Source organism: Siphateles boraxobius, unplaced genomic scaffold (assembly GCF_051911475.1).
Source record: "Siphateles boraxobius isolate OS27281-9 unplaced genomic scaffold, OSU_SipBor_1 195, whole genome shotgun sequence".
NCBI classification, from domain to species: Eukaryota; Metazoa; Chordata; class Actinopteri; order Cypriniformes; family Leuciscidae; genus Siphateles; species Siphateles boraxobius.
Window position 1 is genome coordinate 687,264 of NW_027508805.1, and position 18,705 is coordinate 705,968.

The following is an 18,705-nucleotide window of genomic DNA, read 5'->3' on the forward strand; positions in this document are numbered from 1 at the left end:
TCTTTCCTCAGGTTAGTGTCTTTCCTCAGGTTAGTGTCTTTCCTCAGGTTAGTGTCTGTCCTCAGTTTAGTGTCTGTCCTCAGGTTAGTCTCTTTCCTCAGGTTAGTCTCTTTCCTCAGCGTTAGTGTCTTTCCTCAGGTTAGTGTCTTTCCTCGGGTTAGTTTCTTTCCTCAGGTTAGTCTTTCCTCAGGTTTCGTCTCTTTCCTCAGGTTAGTCTCTTTCCTCAGGGTTAGTGTCTTTCCTCAGGGTTATTCTCTTTCCTCAGGTTAGTGTCTTTCCTCAGGGTTAGTCTCTTTCCTCAGGTTTCGTCTCTTTCCTCAGGTTAGTGTCTTTCCTCAGGTTAGTCTCTTTCCTCGGGTTAGTGTCTTTCCTCAAGGTTAGTCTCTTTCCTCAGATTAGTCTCTTTCCTCGGGTTAGTCTCTTTCCTCGGGTTAGTCCCTTTCCTCAGGGTTAGTCTCTTTCCTCAGGTTAGTCTCTTTCCTCAGGTTAGTCTCTTTCCTCAGGTTAGTGTCTTTCCTCAGGTTAGTGTCTTTCCTCAGGTTAGTCTCTTTCCTCAGGTTAGTGTCTTTCCTCAGGTTAGTGTCCTTCCTCAGGGTTAGTCTCTTTCCTCAGGGTTAGTCTCTTTCTTCAGGTTAGTGTCTTTCCTCGGGTTAGTGTCTTTCCTCAGGGTTAGTCTCTTTCCTCAGGTTAGTGTCTTTCCTCAGGGTTAGTCTCTTTCCTCAGGTTAGTCTCTTTCCTCAGGTTAGTGTCTTTCCTCAGGGTTAGTCTCTTTCCTCAGGGTTAGTGTCTTTCCTCAGGGTTAGTGTCTTTCCTCAGGTTAGTCTCTTTCCTCGGGTTAGTGTCTTTCCTCAGGTTAGTCTCTTTCCTCGGGTTAGTGTCTTTCCTGAGGGTTAGTCTCTTTCCTCAGCATTAGTCTCTTTCCTCAGGTTAGTCTCTTTCCTCGGGTTATTCTCTTTCCTCAGGTTAATCTCTTTCCTCAGGGTTAGTCTCTTTCTTCGGGTCAGTGTCTTTCCTCGGGTTAGTGTCTTTCCTCAGGGTTATTCTCTATCCTCAGGTTAGTCTCTTTCCTCAGGTTAGTCTCTTTCCTCAGGTTAGTCTCTTTCCTCAGGTTAGTGTCTTTCCTGAAGGTTAGTCTCTTTCCTCAGGTTAGTCTCTTTCCTCGGGTTAGTGTCTTTTCTCAGGTTAGTCTCTTTCCTCAGGTTAGTCTCTTTCCTCGGGTTAGTCTCTTTCCTCAGGTTAGTCTCTTTCCTCAGGGTTAGTCTCTTTCTTCGGGTTAGTGTCTTTCCTCGGGTTAGTGTCTTTCCTCAGGGTTATTCTCTTTCCTCAGGTTTCGTCTCTTTCCTCAGGTTAGTCTCTTTCCTCGGGTTAGTGTCTTTCCTTAAGGTTAGTCTCTTTCCTCAGGTTAGTGTCTTTCCTCAGGTTAGTGTCTTTCCTCAGGGTTAGTCTCTTTCTTCAGGTTTCGTCTCTTTCCTCAGGTTAGTCTCTTTCCTCAGGTTAGTCTCTTTCCTCAGGTTAGTCTCTTTCCTCGGGTTAGTCTCTTTCCTCAGGTTAGTCTCTTTCCTCAGGTTAGTCTCTTTCCTCAGGTTAGTCTCTTTCCTCAGCGTTAGTGTCTTTCCTCAGGTTAGTGTCTTTCCTCGGGTTAGTTTCTTTCCTCAGGCTAGTCTTTCCTCAGGTTTCGTCTCTTTCCTCAGGTTAGTCTCTTTCCTCAGGGTTAGTGTCTTTCCTCAGGGTTATTCTTTTTCCTCAGGTTAGTGTCTTTCCTCAGGGTTAGTCTCTTTCCTCAGGTTTCGTCTCTTTCCTCAGGTTAGTGTCTTTCCTCAGGTTAGTCTCTTTCCTCGGGTTAGTGTCTGTCCTCAGGTTAGTGTCTGTCCTCAGGTTAGTCTCTTTCCTCAGGTTAGTCTCTTTCCTCAGCGTTAGTGTCTTTCCTCAGGTTAGTGTCTTTCCTCGGGTTAGTTTCTTTCCTCAGGCTAGTCTTTCCTCAGGTTTCGTCTCTTTCCTCAGGTTAGTCTCTTTCCTCAGGGTTAGTGTCTTTCCTCAGGGTTAGTGTCTTTCCTCAGGGTTATTCTCTTTCCTCAGGTTAGTGTCTTTCCTCAGGGTTAGTCTCTTTCCTCAGGTTTCGTCTCTTTCCTCAGGTTAGTGTCTTTCCTCAGGTTAGTCTCTTTCCTCGGGTTAGTGTCTTTCCTCAAGGTTAGTCTCTTTCCTCAGATTAGTCTCTTTCCTCGGGTTAGTCTCTTTCCTCGGGTTAGTCCCTTTCCTCAGGGTTAGTCTCTTTCCTCAGGTTAGTCTCTTTCCTCAGGTTAGTGTCTTTCCTCAGGTTAGTCTCTTTCCTCAGGTTAGTCTCTTTCCTCAGGTTAGTATCTTTCCTCAGGTTAGTGTCCTTCCTCAGGGTTAGTCTCTTTCCTCAGGGTTAGTCTCTTTCTTCAGGTTAGTGTCTTTCCTCGGGTTAGTGTCTTTCTTCAGGGTTAGTCTCTTTCCTCAGGTTAGTGTCTTTCCTCAGGGTTAGTCTCTTTCATCAGGTTAGTCTCTTTCCTCAGGTTAGTGTCTTTCCTCAGGGTTAGTCTCTTTCCTCAGGGTTAGTGTCTTTCCTCAGGGTTAGTGTCTTTCCTCAGGTTAGTCTCTTTCCTCGGGTTAGTGTCTTTCCTCAGGTTAGTCTCTTTCCTCGGGTTAGTGTCTTTCCTGAGGGTTAGTCTCTTTCCTCAGCATTAGTCTCTTTCCTCAGGTTAGTGTCTTTCCTCAGGTTAGTGTCTTTCCTCAGGTTAGTCTCTTTCCTCGGGTTAGTCTCTTTCCTCAGGTTAGTCTCTTTCCTCAGGTTAGTCTCTTTCCTCAGGGTTAGTCTCTTTCCTCAGGTTAGTGTCTTTCCTCGGGTTAGTGTCTTTCCTCAGGTTAGTGTCTTTCCTCAGGTTAGTGTCTGTCCTCAGGTTAGTGTCTGTCCTCAGGTTAGTCTCTTTCCTCAGGTTAGTCTCTTTCCTCAGCGTTAGTGTCTTTCCTCAGGTTAGTGTCTTTCCTCGGGTTAGTTTCTTTCCTCAGGTTAGTCTTTCCTCAGGTTTCGTCTCTTTCCTCAGGTTAGTCTCTTTCCTCAGGGTTAGTGTCTTTCCTCAGGGTTATTCTCTTTCCTCAGGTTAGTGTCTTTCCTCAGGGTTAGTCTCTTTCCTCAGGTTTCGTCTCTTTCCTCAGGTTAGTCTCTTTCCTCAGGTTTCGTCTCTTTCCTCAGGTTAGTGTCTTTCCTCAGGTTAGTCTCTTTCCTCGGGTTAGTGTCTTTCCTCAAGGTTAGTCTCTTTCCTCAGATTAGTCTCTTTCCTCGGGTTAGTCTCTTTCCTCGGGTTAGTCCCTTTCCTCCCGGTTAGTCTCTTTCCTCAGGTTAGTCTCTTTCCTCAGGTTAGTCTCTTTCCTCAGGTTAGTGTCTTTCCTCAGGTTAGTCTCTTTCCTCAGGTTAGTCTCTTTCCTCAGGTTAGTGTCGTTCCTCAGGTTAGTGTCCTTCCTCAGGGTTAGTCTCTTTCCTCAGGGTTAGTCTCTTTCTTCAGGTTAGTGTCTTTCCTCGGGTTAGTGTCTTTCCTCAGGGTTAGTCTCTTTCCTCAGGTTAGTGTCTTTCCTCAGGGTTAGTCTCTTTCATCAGGTTAGTCTCTTTCCTCAGGTTAGTGTCTTTCCTCAGGGTTAGTCTCTTTCCTCAGGGTTAGTGTCTTTCCTCAGGGTTAGTGTCTTTCCTCAGGTTAGTCTCTTTCCTCGGGTTAGTGTCTTTCCTCAGGTTAGTCTCTTTCCTCGGGTTAGTGTCTTTCCTGAGGGTTAGTCTCTTTCCTCAGCATTAGTCTCTTTCCTCAGGTTAGTCTCTTTCCTCGGGTTAGTCTCTTTCCTCAGGTTAATCTCTTTCCTCAGGGTTAGTCTCTTTCTTCGGGTTAGTGTCTTTCCTCGGGTTAGTGTCTTTCCTCAGGGTTATTCTCTTTCCTCAGGTTAGTCTCTTTCCTCAGGTTAGTCTCTTTCCTCAGGTTAGTCTCTTTCCTCAGGTTAGTGTCTTTCCTGAAGGTTAGTCTCTTTCCTCAGGTTAGTCTCTTTCCTCGGGTTAGTGTCTTTCCTCAGGTTAGTCTCTTTCCTCTGGTTAGTGTCTTTCCTGAGGCTTAGTCTCTTTCCTCAGCATTAGTCTCTTTCCTCAGGTTAGTCTCTTTCCTCGGGTTAGTCTCTTTCCTCAGGTTAGTCTCTTTCCTCAGGGTTAGTCTCTTTCTTCGGGTTAGTGTCTTTCCTCGGGTTAGTGTCTTTCCTCAGGGTTATTCTCTTTCCTCAGGTTTCGTCTCTTTCCTCAGGTTAGTCTCTTTCCTCAGGTTAGTCTCTTTCCTCGGGTTAGTGTCTTTCCTTAAGGTTAGTCTCTTTCCTCAGGTTAGTCTCTTTCCTCAGGTTAGTGTCTTTCCTCAGGGTTAGTCTCTTTCCTCAGGTTTCGTCTCTTTCCTCAGGTTAGTGTCTTTCCTCAGGTTAGTCTCTTTCCTCAGGTTAGTCTCTTTCCTCGGGTTAGTCTCTTTCCTCAGGTTAGTCTCTTTCCTCAGGTTAGTCTCTTTCCTCAGGGTTAGTCTCTTTCCTCAGGTTAGTGTCTTTCCTCGGGTTAGTGTCTTTCCTCAGGTTAGTGTCTTTCCTCAGGTTAGTGTCTGTCCTCAGGTTAGTGTCTGCCCTCAGGTTAGTCTCTTTCCTCAGGTTAGTCTCTTTCCTCAGGTTAGTCTCTTTCCTCAGCGTTAGTGTCTTTCCTCAGGTTAGTGTCTATCCTCGGGTTAGTTTCTTTCCTCAGGTTAGTCTTTCCTCAGGTTTCGTCTCTTTCCTCAGGTTTCGTCTCTTTCCTCAGATTAGTGTCTTTCCTCAGGTTAGTCTCTTTCCTCGGGTTAGTGTCTTTCCTCAAGGTTAGTCTCTTTCCTCAGATTAGTCTCTTTCCTCGGGTTAGTCTCTTTCCTCGGGTTAGTCCCTTTCCTCAGGGTTAGTCTCTTTCCTCAGGGTTAGTGTCTTTCCTCAGGGTTAGTGTCTTTCCTCAGGGTTAGTCTCTTTCCTCAGGTTAGTGTCTTTCCTCAGGGTTAGTCTCTTTCATCAGGTTAGTCTCTTTCCTCAGGTTAGTGTCTTTCCTCAGGGTTAGTCTCTTTCCTCAGGGTTAGTGTCTTTCCTCAGGTTAGTCTCTTTCCTCGGGTTAGTGTCTTTCCTCAGGTTAGTCTCTTTCCTCGGGTTAGTGTCTTTCCTGAGGGTTAGTCTCTTTCCTCAGCATTAGTCTCTTTCCTCAGGTTAGTCTCTTTCCTCGGGTTAGTCTCTTTCCTCAGGTTAATCTCTTTCCTCAGGGTTAGTCTCTTTCTTCGGGTTAGTGTCTTTCCTCGGGTTAGTGTCTTTCCTCAGGGTTATTCTCTTTCCTCAGGTTAGTCTCTTTCCTCAGGTTAGTCTCTTTCCTCAGGTTAGTCTCTTTCCTCAGGTTAGTGTCTTTCCTGAAGGTTAGTCTCTTTCCTCAGGTTAGTCTCTTTCCTCGGGTTAGTGTCTTTCCTCAGGTTAGTCTCTTTCCTCTGGTTAGTCTCTTTCCTCTGGTTAGTGTCTTTCCTGAGGGTTAGTCTCTTTCCTCAGCATTAGTCTCTTTCCTCAGGTTAGTCTCTTTCCTCGGGTTAGTCTCTTTCCTCAGGGTTAGTCTCTTTCTTCGGGTTAGTGTCTTTCCTCGGGTTAGTGTCTTTCCTCAGGGTTATTCTCTTTCCTCAGGTTTCGTCTCTTTCCTCAGGTTAGTCTCTTTCCTCAGGTTAGTCTCTTTCCTCGGGTTAGTGTCTTTCCTTAAGGTTAGTCTCTTTCCTCAGGTTAGTCTCTTTCCTCAGGTTAGTGTCTTTCCTCAGGGTTAGTCTCTTTCCTCAGGTTTCGTCTCTTTCCTCAGGTTAGTGTCTTTCCTCAGGTTAGTCTCTTTCCTCAGGTTAGTCTCTTTCCTCGGGTTAGTCTCTTTCCTCAGGTTAGTCTCTTTCCTCAGGTTAGTCTCTTTCCTCAGGTTAGTCTCTTTCCTCAGGGTTAGTCTCTTTCCTCAGGTTAGTGTCTTTCCTCGGGTTAGTGTCTTTCCTCAGGTTAGTGTCTTTCCTCAGGTTAGTGTCTTTCCTCAGGTTAGTGTCTGTCCTCAGGTTAGTGTCTGCCCTCAGGTTAGTCTCTTTCCTCAGGTTAGTCTCTTTCCTCAGGTTAGTCTCTTTCCTCAGCGTTAGTGTCTTTCCTCAGGTTAGTGTCTATCCTCGGGTTAGTTTCTTTCCTCAGGTTAGTCTTTCCTCAGGTTTCGTCTCTTTCCTCAGGTTTCGTCTCTTTCCTCAGATTAGTGTCTTTCCTCAGGTTAGTCTCTTTCCTCGGGTTAGTGTCTTTCCTCAAGGTTAGTCTCTTTCCTCAGATTAGTCTCTTTCCTCGGGTTAGTCTCTTTCCTCGGGTTAGTCCCTTTCCTCAGGGTTAGTCTCTTTCCTCAGGGTTAGTGTCTTTCCTCAGGGTTAGTGTCTTTCCTCAGGGTTAGTCTCTTTCCTCAGGTTTCGTCTCTTTCCTCAGGTTAGTCTCTTTCCTCAGGTTAGTGTCTTTCCTCAGGGTTAGTCTCTTTCCTCCGGTTAGTCTCTTTCCTCGGGTTAGTATCTTTCCTCTGGGTTAGTGTCTTTCCTCAGGATTAGTCTCTTTCCTTGGGTTAGTCTCTTTCCTCAGGGTTAGTCTCTTTCATCAGGGTTAGTCTCTTTCCTCAGGTTTCGTCTCTTTCCTCAGGTTAGTGTCTTTTCTCAGGTTAGTGTCTTTCCTCAGGGTCATTGTCTTTCCTCAGGCTAGTCTCTTTCCTGAGGTTAGTCTCTTTCCTGAGGTTAGTTTCTTTCCTCGGTTTAGTGTCTTTCCTCAGGTTAGTCTCTTTCCTCGGGTTAGTGTCTTTCCTCGGGTTAGTGTCTTTCCTCAGGGTTAGTCTCTTTCCTCAGGGTTAGTCTCTTTCCTCAGGTTTCGTCTCTTTCCTCAGGTTAGTGTATTTTCTCAGGTTAGTGTCTTTCCTCAGGGTTATTGTCTTTCCTCATGCTAGTCTCTTTCCTGAGGTTAGTCTCTTTCCTCAGGGTTAGTCTCATTCCTCAGGTTTCGTCTCTTTCCTCAGGTTGGTGTCTTTCCTCAGGGTTAGTCTCTTTCCTCAGGGTTAGTCTCTTTGCTCAGGGTTAGTAACCCTCAGGTTAGTGTCTTTCCTCAGGGTTAGTGTCTTTCATCAGGTTTAGTCTCTTTCCTCGGTTTAGTGTCTTTCCTCAGGTTAGTGTCTTTCCTCGGGTTGGTGTCATTCCTCAGGGTTAGTCTCTTTCCTCAGGGTTAGTCTCATTCCTAAGGTTTCGTCTCTTTCCTCAGGGTTAGTCTCTTTCCTCAGGGTTAGTCTCTTTGCTCAGGGTTAGTAACCCTCAGGTTAGTGTCTTTCCTCAGGGTTAGTGTCTTTCATCAGGTTTAGTCTCTTTCCTCGGGTTAGTCTCTTTCCTCAGGGTTCATCTCTTTCCTCAAGTTAGTGTCTTTCCTCAGGTTAGTCTCTTTCCTTAGGGTTAGTGTCTTTCCTCAGGGTTAGTGTCTTTCTTCAGGTTAGTCTCTTTACTCAGGGTTAGTGTCTTTATTCAGGGTTAGTGTCTTTCCTTAGGTTAGTCTCTTTCCTCAGGTTAGTCTTTTTCCTCCTGTTATTCTCTTTCCTCAGGCTAGTCTCTTTCCTCAGGTTAGTCTCTTTCCTCAGGTTAGTCTCTTTCCTCAGGGTTAGTCTCTTTCCTCAGGGTTAGTGTCTTTCCTCAGTGTTAGTGTCTTAGCATCTCCGTCAACTCAAGCCACCTTAATTTATATAGCACTTTTTACAATATAGATTGTTCCAAAGCAGCTTTGCAGTGATAACAGGAAATGAATGCAACAAAGATTGTTTTGGCTTTACAGCAGATCTAGAAGAAAGTCATTGTTCAGCTTAAGTAAGTATTTGATTGATTCTTTTCTGTTGTAAAAGATCATTAGGTATTAATGTCGCCACTTACACAACACCGTTTTCAACTGAAAACAGAAAACTTTTAATGCTTTCTGGCCGTTTACATGACAACGACATTTTGGTGGCCTGAGAACGCAAACTTTGAAATAAGTTTATTAGCATTTCTGTGTAAACTTCAATAAAATGAATTTGTGAAAATGGTGATAGCATGAACATGCGTATTACTTGTTCAGTCTATAGGCATGTGTGTTCTGAATGTGTATGTGCACGGTTGCATAATCTTTCTTTACAAAGTGACATTGCCAAATTACTTTTCTGGCATGAATAATACAGCATTTTTAGTTGTTTTCTGCGAATCCGCATGAAGGGAAACATTTTGATAGTGTTTTCATCTGTACAGAGAAAAACTTTGTCATTGTCATGTCGATAAGGCCTTCACAGGGGAAAGTCTAGTAGACCCAATCTCTGCTGGCACTTCAGGGATGCTTTGTGGTCGTTTCTAGGCGCAGGTCCTCCATCTGATCTGGATATGGCCCGGATCTGGCTGATTACATAACGCGTTGTGGTTGTGTCTAGGTGCAGGTCCTCCATCTGATCTGGATCGGCCCAGATCCGGCTGACTACATCATGTGTTGTGGTCGTGCCATTCTTCTTATGATGTAATGAGTACATCAGGTGTTATCGGAAGTGTTCCAGTTCCGACTGACCTAGTTTATGTAGTCTAACATTCATTCTAGCCTTGAGGTCATGAACGCATGAACTACCTGATCTGCATTTTTCATTGAAAGCATGTTTTATAATTTAGATATATTTGATGGAAGATGGAAGAATGCAGTTTTACAGATGTTAGAAACGTGGCTTTCAAATGAAAGATTGGTATCAAAGAAGGATACATCAAGGGTTTAGCAGAATCTTTACGTGTTGAAACCGAATTTAATTTTTCTTTTATATTTGTGATGTTCATCTTTGGTGCGGAGTTCTGACTTCAGTCTGTACCTACTCATTATTCTTCTTAATTTATAGTCTGATTGTGCTTTTATAATTTGGTTGGGCCACAATTTTGTGGATGAGTGTCGGTGTCCTAATGCTGGCTGTTGTTGGTCATGTTAGTTTTGTTCATTAGTTTGTTTTTGCAGCTTCAGGTTCATTAGGTCCACCTCTGTCTCGCGCACTCTCTCTCTCTCTCTCTCTCTCTCTCTCTCTCTCTCTCTCTCTCTCTCTCTCTCTCTCTGTCTCTCTCTCTCTCTCTCTCTCTCTCTCTGTCTGTCTGTCTCTCTCTCTCTCTCTCTCTCTCTCTCTCTCTGTCTGTCTCTCTCTCTCTCTCTCTCTCTCTCTCTCTCTCTCTCTCTCTGTCTGTCTCTCTGTCTCTCTGTCTCTCTCTCTCTCTCTCTCTCTCTCTCTCTCTCTCTCTCTCTCTCTCTCTCTCTCTCTCTTCCCTCTTCTAATGTGTATCTGCTGCCCAGTGAAGGGTCTTTCCTTCTTTTGTATGAAACTCCTTGGTGTTCTCCTCTAATTCCCAAACATTGTCTTATCTCCTCAGAGCCATTGAGAAATGTGGCACTCAACTTCCTCTGAGTGTCTCTTTTCATACCAGTCGGACATTGTTTGTCTCTCCCCTGTTTGTTGATCTTTTGCTATTTCACTTTCACGGTCCTGCAGAAACACTCTGAGGTTTTGAAGGTGTGTGTGTTATGTGTGTGTGTTATGTGTGTGTGTTGTGTGTGTGTGTGTGTGTGTGTGTGTGTGTGTGTGTGTGTGTGTGTGTGTGTGTGTGTGTGTGTGTGTGTGTGTGTGTGTGTGTGTGTTGATGGTCAGTGTGGAGTGCTGCTGAAAGACCCCCAGAGTAGGAAGCAGTCCAGAATGCTCAGAAGTGCTGACAGCGTTTTTTTGACTGCTCCACACACACACACACACACACACACACAGAGTCTCTCTCCAAACACGTCTGCCTATCAGAGGGAAGCGTCCCTCTTCCACTTCCTTCCTGTACATGCCCCCCTCTGACGCTCCCATGGTACCACACACACACACACACACACACACACACACACACACACATCAGGGCTCAGTGTCCCCGGGTACGGCGTTTCAACAGATCAGTTTCAGTGTTTCTTCACCCACATTGCAGGATTGCTGACCAGCAGAGTAGATTTAAATGTGTCATGAATCTCTGTCACGGATTGGCCAGATCTGCCTGTGATTGTTACCAAAGATCAGAGATCATGACCTCTGAACCCTAACCCTTCCTGCTCACAGGCTGTGGGGTCACAAGCAACAGACAGTAGTTACACACGTACATGTGGCAGAGTCAATGTGCATCACAAAAATCTTCAGGTTAAAAGAACACCTGATGGGTGAAGCTAAAAGATGTTTGCTGTGATTTAATATGTGTTTTAGTGACACCTGTAGGATAAACAGTGGCTCTGCATAGTCCAATTAAATTAAGCTTCGGACGGCTTGTTTATAATTGAAATGCTGATGTTGTATTTGTTCATGTATGATTATATGTTGTGTTTATGCATTAGAAAGTGAGCGACTACAGCAGGACCTGCTGAAAGTGGAGCAGTTGGAGAGTAAGGTCAGCTCAGAACTGCAGACTCTGAGAGAACAGCTGGAGCTCATGAAGCAAGAGCTGCACACGTACCGAGACCTGGAGGCTCTCACAGTGGCCGGAGAGGACCGCAAGAAGGTACCGGCCCGGTTCACAACTCTTCGGGAAATATGATGAACTGCTAATCTACTGTGCACTGAATGTTTTTGTGTTGAGCTGTAAAATCGTTGGTCTTGTAAGAAATGTATGAATGCTTTGTTGTTTGTGAGATCCTCTACTCTCAGCTCTCTTGTCTGACACCTTCATCTACACTTAAATATCAGCACAGACACAAACTTCACAAAATAAATGAACCTCTTTGCGAAAATATGCAACATTTGTTTGTCAGTGTAAAGGTGGATATAGTTAATAAATATACGGTGGTTATATCACATTAGGCAGTTTATGCTGCCTATATTAATATTATTAGTCTTATAGTGAATGTGGGGCCATTTTGTCCCATCAGAGACTGCAGGAGGATCGAGTGACGCTCACTCAGAGGAAGGATATGTTCAGGAAGACGATACGCAACATGAACGAGGATTACGAGTCTCTTAAAAAACAGTTACAGGAGAACGAGACGCATGTGGAGGTGAGAAACCCTCATGGCAAACACAGTTTCTTCAGCTTCTTCTGCGCCTCTCGGAAGGCCTGGATCTCATGAGGGTTCTGGCTAACAGAGGAGATGGTTATAACCAGACATCATAAACACAGAGAATGCCCTCTCTTCACCTTCTCCCATAATGCCCATGATTTTAATAGCAAGAGTTTCCTCATTTTGAATTCTTAAGTCAAGTCACCTTTATTTATTTATATAGCGCTTTATACAACACAGATTGTTTTAGTGCAGGTCATGGGTAAACATCGAGATCAAAGTCATTCCTATTCCTCTAACAGTAACCATGTTTACATGCTGTCAAGAAAACGGCTTATCCCAGAGTTTTTGGAGAATTAATTTGGAGCAGCATTGTGAAATGTCATGTAAATGCAATTTTCAATCATTAAATATGGGATCTTCCCATTATTTATAGGATCCCTGTCATGAATCAGAACGGTTTGGTTTGTTTCTCAAGTATGGAGAACTTCTGTTCATTGCAGCTTTAATTACATTCAAACGCTCATGCTTTTACCCGAGACTCTGTGGCTCTGATAAATCTTCTACACAAAATAAATACAAAATATTGGTTGATCCAATTTCATAGTATGATTAATACCATTGTTATATGTATCATCATATCTCCCAGCTTTATAAGTCAAGTGCATTTTTTATAGCACTTTTCACAATGCACATTATTTCAGAGCAGCTTCACAATAGGCTTTATAAGACAATATATACATAACAGTATGACTTTCTGTAAAGCTGCTTTGAAACTATGTGTCAAGGCACATGTGATGGTACTGGACATCCGTAGGGGGGGCGGCTCGACGCTCCTCCGCCTCCTGGCGGACAGCGATGGCTCCTCCGGTCGAGGGCAGCCGGCAGCGAGTCCCCCGTTCCTTGCTCCGCCCCCATCATGGCCGACGGCAACAGGCTCCGGCCCACGGCGAACGGGAGCGACTCCTCTGCTCCCTCTTGGACGGCAGCCACCCCTCCTCGACCCAGGAGCACGGCAGCGAACTCTCCGTCCCACCTGCTGTTCAATCGCTCCAGCACCATCGCCTCGGGCAGCAATCGGCGGCCATCGATCCTTCGTGCTGCCCGAACTCCTCAGCACCTCGGTCCCCTCAGCAGCGAGGCTCTCCAACAGTGTGTCCCTCCTTCTTCCCGGGTTTCGGCACCATTGTAACGAGGTTCAGTTGTTACGGAAGGAGGCGGGAACCGGCGAACAATCAACATTTTAATTTTCAAAATAAAACAAATACAAAAACAAAAGGAACCACCAGCAGCTCCTCACGGACGACTGCTGGCTACACAAAACAGAAATAAAACATAACATTAAATTAGGCCTGTTCCTCTCTCGATCATCAGCGTCGTCGCTCCTCCTTTTATGCTTCTGCATAATAGATGCAAGAGATGCAAGACCGGTCCGTCTCACAGGTGACGTTCATTATCACTCACGCCACCGGCCTCGCGCCGTTCTCTCACGTCCCTCGGCCTCGTCCTGCTCACCACAATTTCTCATACAGCAGCGTCAGTGCAGTCAGATCAATAATAGTGTTGAATATTAAGCGCTATAAAGATAAATAACTTGAGTTGAGTTGAGTTAGGGTCCGGAGCAGAAAGAAATGCTCACTGACGGGTTAAGAGCACAACACTCACATATGCGTGTAAACGGGGAACCATGCTTTCTGGTTTTGTGTTTTTGGATTTGATGTATTGTTCTCTAATGTGACTGTTCACTTTCCAGCTCACCAATATGGAAAGGAAATGGCAACATCTTGAGCAGAACAACTTTGTAATGAAAGAATGTATCCTTTTATAATGTGTTTTTCTAGAAGTTCTCATCAGAAATGTAGATACAGGTGATGTGTAACGTCTCATGATCCCTAACTCTATTATACAGTCATCGCCTCGAAAGCTGTCGAGAGCGATTACCGGCCAGTGGTGAAGACTGTCAACAAACATCTGCAGGAGTACAATAAGATTCTGGTTGATACCCTACAGGGGACGAGAAACTGACTTCATGTTGAAGATGACCCTGCGCTCAGCATTCTGAAGATTACTGTTTGACTGTATTGTGTAATTCATTTGATTGTTTTTCTATAGTAAAAAACTGCTTTTAATCGTCTCGTTGTTCATTGTGAGCATCACTGCACCAACTCTGTGTGTGTCTGCGAGTGTGTGTGTGTGTGAGAGAGAGAGAGAGTGCATGTGAGTGTGCATTTGAATTTGAGTGTGTTCCCTTTTAGATCTATTTTTCTGTTGCAGTTTTTTTTCTGCATGTGTGGGGGTTTTTTTCTCAGTGTTTGTTTTCCCGCTCTGGGTAGAACCAATAATAACGGCTGCGCTGCGCATGTTCAGTGTTTTCTTATTACCATTTTTTATTGTAGAATTGTAATTAAATTCTAAATTAATTAATTGAAATAAAATGATGTAGACAAAATTAAAATGTGGGACACTGCTTATGACTTGCGGGACAGAGCTTCAAATTTCGGGACTGTCCCACAAAATGCGGGGTAGGTGGTCAACCCAACTCTACTGAATCTATCGTTCTGAATCCTATCAAGACATCTTTGACAAAAATACGATTTTAGAGAAATTGATCAAAAATGCTGGCGGTGGCTGGCAACTTTTTTTTTTACTGGTGGGGAAAGAGTTAATAGTTGAGAGATGTTGGAACAGTGTGAATATTTGTGAAAGAAAAACATGGAAGAACTGGGGGGTTGTATTATTGAAAGTCCCTGTGTGTTCTTATACAAGTACAGTCAAATATATATATATATATATATATATATATATATATATATATACATTCACCTAAAGCAGGGCTATTCAATTAGCTTCATTCGAGGGCCGGATTATTAAATCGAAAAGTTGAGGTGGGCCGATGGGTTTAGCTTATTTATTGAAACATAACAGTATCAATAAGTTAGCTAAAGTAAACATAAAAGTATTGTTTTTACTTGGAAATGTGGAACCCAACAGTATGCAGATTTATCAGACCATAATAAATAACTTATTTACAGCTATGTACAAATATATGAATTATACAAGATCATAGCTATTGGTAAGAATTATTTTATTAATAATTATTATAGGCTTAAATTAAAATATTCTGACAGTGAGACTTCGTAACCATAGGTAAAACCATGCATGGCTACTCACTCACTCCCACTGTATAAAAAATGCCTCAACATATAAAAAATATACACACAATTAATTATATATTTCTCCAGCCCCCTAATAAATCTAATGCAATATAAATGACTATAACATAGTATTCAATATAAATATTCCACATTTCTGCCCAAACCATGGTAAATTACTACAGTACATTCATGGTAAATGTTTGTAAGGCTGGTGATTAGGGATTTAGTCTTCTAACTTCGTTCATTATTCACTATTTGGGTTAGGGTTAGGGTTAGGGTAACCCCACTCACTATTTACCTCATCAGTCGTGTTGGGAATGTTGAGGCGGTTTCATCCGATTTAAAACTAGTTAAAATCATTGAGTGATTTGTGGTTTGTAACAGAGAGATGTGTCAGGTTGAAACACTTCTCACTGGATGTTGCAACGCTGTTTAATAATAGTGTCCGGGACCGGGAGTAAACGCATCTCCTTTAAGCTTCCGTTCAGTTATCCACTGGGCCGTGCTGCGTAGTTCAAAGTAAACTAGTGAAACAACTGAAAACGGCGCTATTTGTTCTCTATTTGTTCTTACTGACCGAGAAATAGCTTCAGATGATTCAGTGACAGAACGGTCCGAACGAATCCGAATCATTTCAGACCGTTATGCAAGCGCGTTTGGCCAATTCATGGAAAGGAAATAATCGAACCAAAGAATTAAATCAGGAATGATTTAATCAGGAATGATTGATATCGCTGGTTCAGTCGACAGAAATACGGGACACACACATAATAACTGCTGAAATATTCGGACTGAAAACGTTTCTCAGGTCAGTCGGAGCACTCATGGTACACACACAGTGCGTATAGCCGTACAGCTGGAGGCGCCACTGCGGTCACGCGCATATCTAACCAAATTTAGCCGCACAGCCAGGAAAAGAAGAGGAGGGAGGTTGGGGTGCCCTCGGGCCATATGGAGATGATTGGCGGGCCGGACCTGGCCCGCGGGCCGCCAATTGAATAGCCCGGACCTAAAGGATTATTAGAAACACCATACTAAAACTGTGTTTCGCCTTCAGAACTGCCTTAATTCTACGTGGCATTGATTCAACAAGGTGCTGAAAGCATTCTTTAGAAATGTTGGCCCATATTGATAGGATAACATCTTGCAGTTGATGGAGATTTGTGGGATGCACATCCAGGGCACGAAGCTCCCGTTCCACCACATCCCAAAGATGCTCTATTGGGTTGAGATCTGGTGACTGTGGGGGCCATTTTAGTACAGTGAACTCATTGTCATGTTCAAGAAACCAATTTGAAATGATTCGAGCTTTGTGACATGTGCATTATCCAGCTGGAAGTAGCCATCAGAGGATGGGTACATGGTGGCCATAAAGGGATGGACATGGTCAGAAACAATGCTCAGGTAGGCCGTGACATTTAAACGATGCCCAATTGGCACTAAGTGGCGTAAAGTGTGCCAAGAAAACATCCCCCACACCATTACACCACCAACACCAGCCTGCACAGTGGTAACAAGGCATGATGGATGTTTTCATTCTGTGTACTCCAAATTCTGACTCTACTATCTGAATGTCTCAACAGAAATCAAGACTCATCAGACCAGGCAAGATTTTTCCAGTCTTCACCTGTCCAATTTTGGTGAGCTCTTGCAAATTGTAGCCTCTTTTTCCTATTTGTAGTGGAGATGAGTGGTACCCGGTGGGGTCTTCTGCCGTTGTAGCCCATACGCCTCAAGGTTGTGCGTGTTGAGGCTTCACAAATGCTTTGCTGCATACCTCGGTTGTAAGGAGTGGTTATTTCAGTCAAAGTTGTTCTTCTATCAGCTTGAATCAGTCGGCCCATTCTCCTCTGACCTCTAGCATCAACAAGGCATTTTCGGCCACAGGACTGCCCCATACTGGATGTTTTTCCCTTTTCACACCATTCTTTGTAAACCCTAGAAATAGTTGTGCGTGAAAATCCCAGTAACTGAGCAGATTGTGAAATACTCAGACCGGCCCCTCTGGCACCAACAACCATGCCACGCTCAAAATTGCTTAAATCACCGTTCTCTCCCATTCTGACGTTCAGTTTGGAGTTCAGGAGATTGTCTTGACCAGGACCACACCCCTTAATGCATTGAAGCAACTGCCATGTGATTGGTTGATTAGATAATTGCATTAATGAGAAATTGAACAGGTGTTCCTAATAATCCTTTAGGTGAGTGTATATACATAGTATGTCTTCATCATACAATGTGATTGATAAGAGGGAACCATAATGTTCCTCCAGATCTCTGCCAACTTTAGTCTGACCCCTTCTTTCAGCCAGATCTCTGCCTTCTTTCAGACAGATCTCTACCAACTTCAGTCTGACCCCTTCTTTCAACCAGATCTCTGCCAACTTCAGTCTGACCCCTTCTTTCAGCCAGATCTCTGCGACCTTCAGTCCAACCCCTTCTTTCAGCCAGATCTCGGCCACCTTCAGTCCAACCCCTTCTTTCAGCCAGATCTCGGCCACCTTCAGTCCAACCCCTTCTTTCAACCAGATCTCTGCCAACTTCAGTCCGACCCCTTCTTTCAGCCAGATCTCTGCCAACTTCAGTCTGACCCCTTCTTTCAGACATATCTCTGCCAACTTTAGTCCGACCCCTTCTTTCAGACAGATCTCTGCCCACTTTCAGCCAGATCTCTGCCAACTTCAGTCTGACCCCTTCTTTCAGCCAGATCTCTGCCAACTTCAGTCCGACCCCTTCTTTCAGGCAGATCTCTGCCAACTTCAGTCTGACCCCTTCTTTCAACCAGATCTCTGCCAACTTTAGTCCGACCCCTTCTTTTAGACAGATCTCTGCCCACTTTCAGACAGATCTCTGCCAACTTCAGTCCGACCCCTTCTTTCAGCCAGATCTCTGCCAACTTCAGTCCGATCCCTTCTTTCAGCCAGATCTCTGCCAACTTTAGTCCGACCCCTTCTTTCAGACAGATCTCTGCCCACTTTCAGACAGATCTCTGCCAACTTCAGTCCGACCCCTTCTTTCAGACAGATCTCTGCCAACTTTAGTCCGACCCCGTCTTTCAACCAGATCTCCGCCAACTTCAGTCCGACCCCTTCTTTCAGCCAGATCTCTGCCAACTTCAATCCGACCCCTTCTTTCTGCCAAGGCACAATGAGAGGGGGCTTGAAGTGTGGAAACTGCTCCCTGAGTCCCGTTTTCCCTTTCTCAGAGATTTTGCACTCTTGATGCTCAGCATGTTTTGCAGCATGTATAATGAAGCACATCAAATTGAGAGAGAGAGAAACAGGCTTAACAGATGACACTCTTTCAGCTACTGCAAGTTGGCCGTACAAACTTTCAGCTTGACATTTTAATTGAATTGGCACCAGCAGGAGAGACCACACGTTTCTCATTGAGACTGTTGTCTAAACTAATAAACTAATAAAATAATGTGTTTGGGTGGTCTGGTATGGAAATTTATGTCCTGAATTGTTCTTATATTCAATATTTGTATTACTATTTTTAATAACTTTTTTTTAATAACTGTTTTTTTGAATAAGCACTTTAAACAGTTCAATGTTCTTTAGGCTACTAATAAAAAATAGGACCTTTGTACATTTGTTTGTTTCAAATTGATTTGCTTGTCAATTAACAATGAATTTGCCCACTTGAATTTGCAAAACTGCATAAGTTTTACACTTAATAACCTCTTTAAAATCAAATCTCAATAAAAAGATCTCAATAAAATCTCCCTCAATAAAGAGGAAATTGAGTAAAGTAATGTAAAATGTGTTAGTGTGGTTTAGTAATCTGCCCCCTTGGCATAAAGGAGAAAAAATGCTGGTCCTCGTCATAATCAGAGTTGCCAATCCCTGCACTAGATAGTATGATCAACAGAAATCTGAACTCACCATCATGGAGTCAGTCTGGGATTACAGAAACAGTTCAGACAAAAGCCTAAATCCACCAAAGAACTGTGACAAGAACTGTGATTGATTCAAGTTAATGTGGCTACAACCTTTCGCAGTACTTGAGTTTCAGGTTGGTTGTTTCATGAATCATGGAGTTAAGTAGCTACATTTAAAGAATAAGTATCTGTCTATGAGTCTACTTCTCCAGGCTACCGTTATAAGCACAAGTCCCATCTGATCGGTCGTGGCGGCGGTGTTGCAACTTTCTATAGAGATATTCTTAATATTTCTCAGAAAACAGGACACAGGTTTAATTAATTTGATTTGGTTGTGCTAAATGTTACACACTCAGATATAAGAAAAAATCCCTGCTATCTCTTGCTTTGGCTACTGTATACAGACCTCTAGGGCCTGATTGCTGATTTCCTAAAAGAGTTTGCGGATTTTCTCTCAGACCTATTGGTTAATGTCTATAAAGCATTCATTGGTGGAGATTTTAACATTCACTTAGATAACTCAAATGATGTGTTAGGGGCTATGTTTACAGATTTACTAAACTT

The 18,705-nt window shown here is 43.7% G+C and overlaps 1 protein-coding gene across 2 annotated transcripts in view; it reads left to right on the top strand.

Moving 5' to 3' along the window:
* Nucleotides 1-13,232, top strand: part of ift74 (intraflagellar transport 74) — a 134,003-nt gene extending 120,771 nt beyond the window's left edge. For both annotated transcript variants that reach the window (XM_077235488.1, XM_077235489.1), the window contains 4 exons: nt 10,444-10,607; nt 10,975-11,100; nt 12,857-12,917; nt 13,013-13,232. In XM_077235488.1, the coding sequence (XP_077091603.1) occupies nt 10,444-10,607; nt 10,975-11,100; nt 12,857-12,917; nt 13,013-13,128 (467 nt within the window). In that variant the 3' untranslated portion in view covers nt 13,129-13,232. The remainder of the gene's footprint in view (nt 1-10,443; nt 10,608-10,974; nt 11,101-12,856; nt 12,918-13,012) is intronic.
* The last annotated feature ends 5,473 nt before the right edge of the window (nt 13,233-18,705 follow it).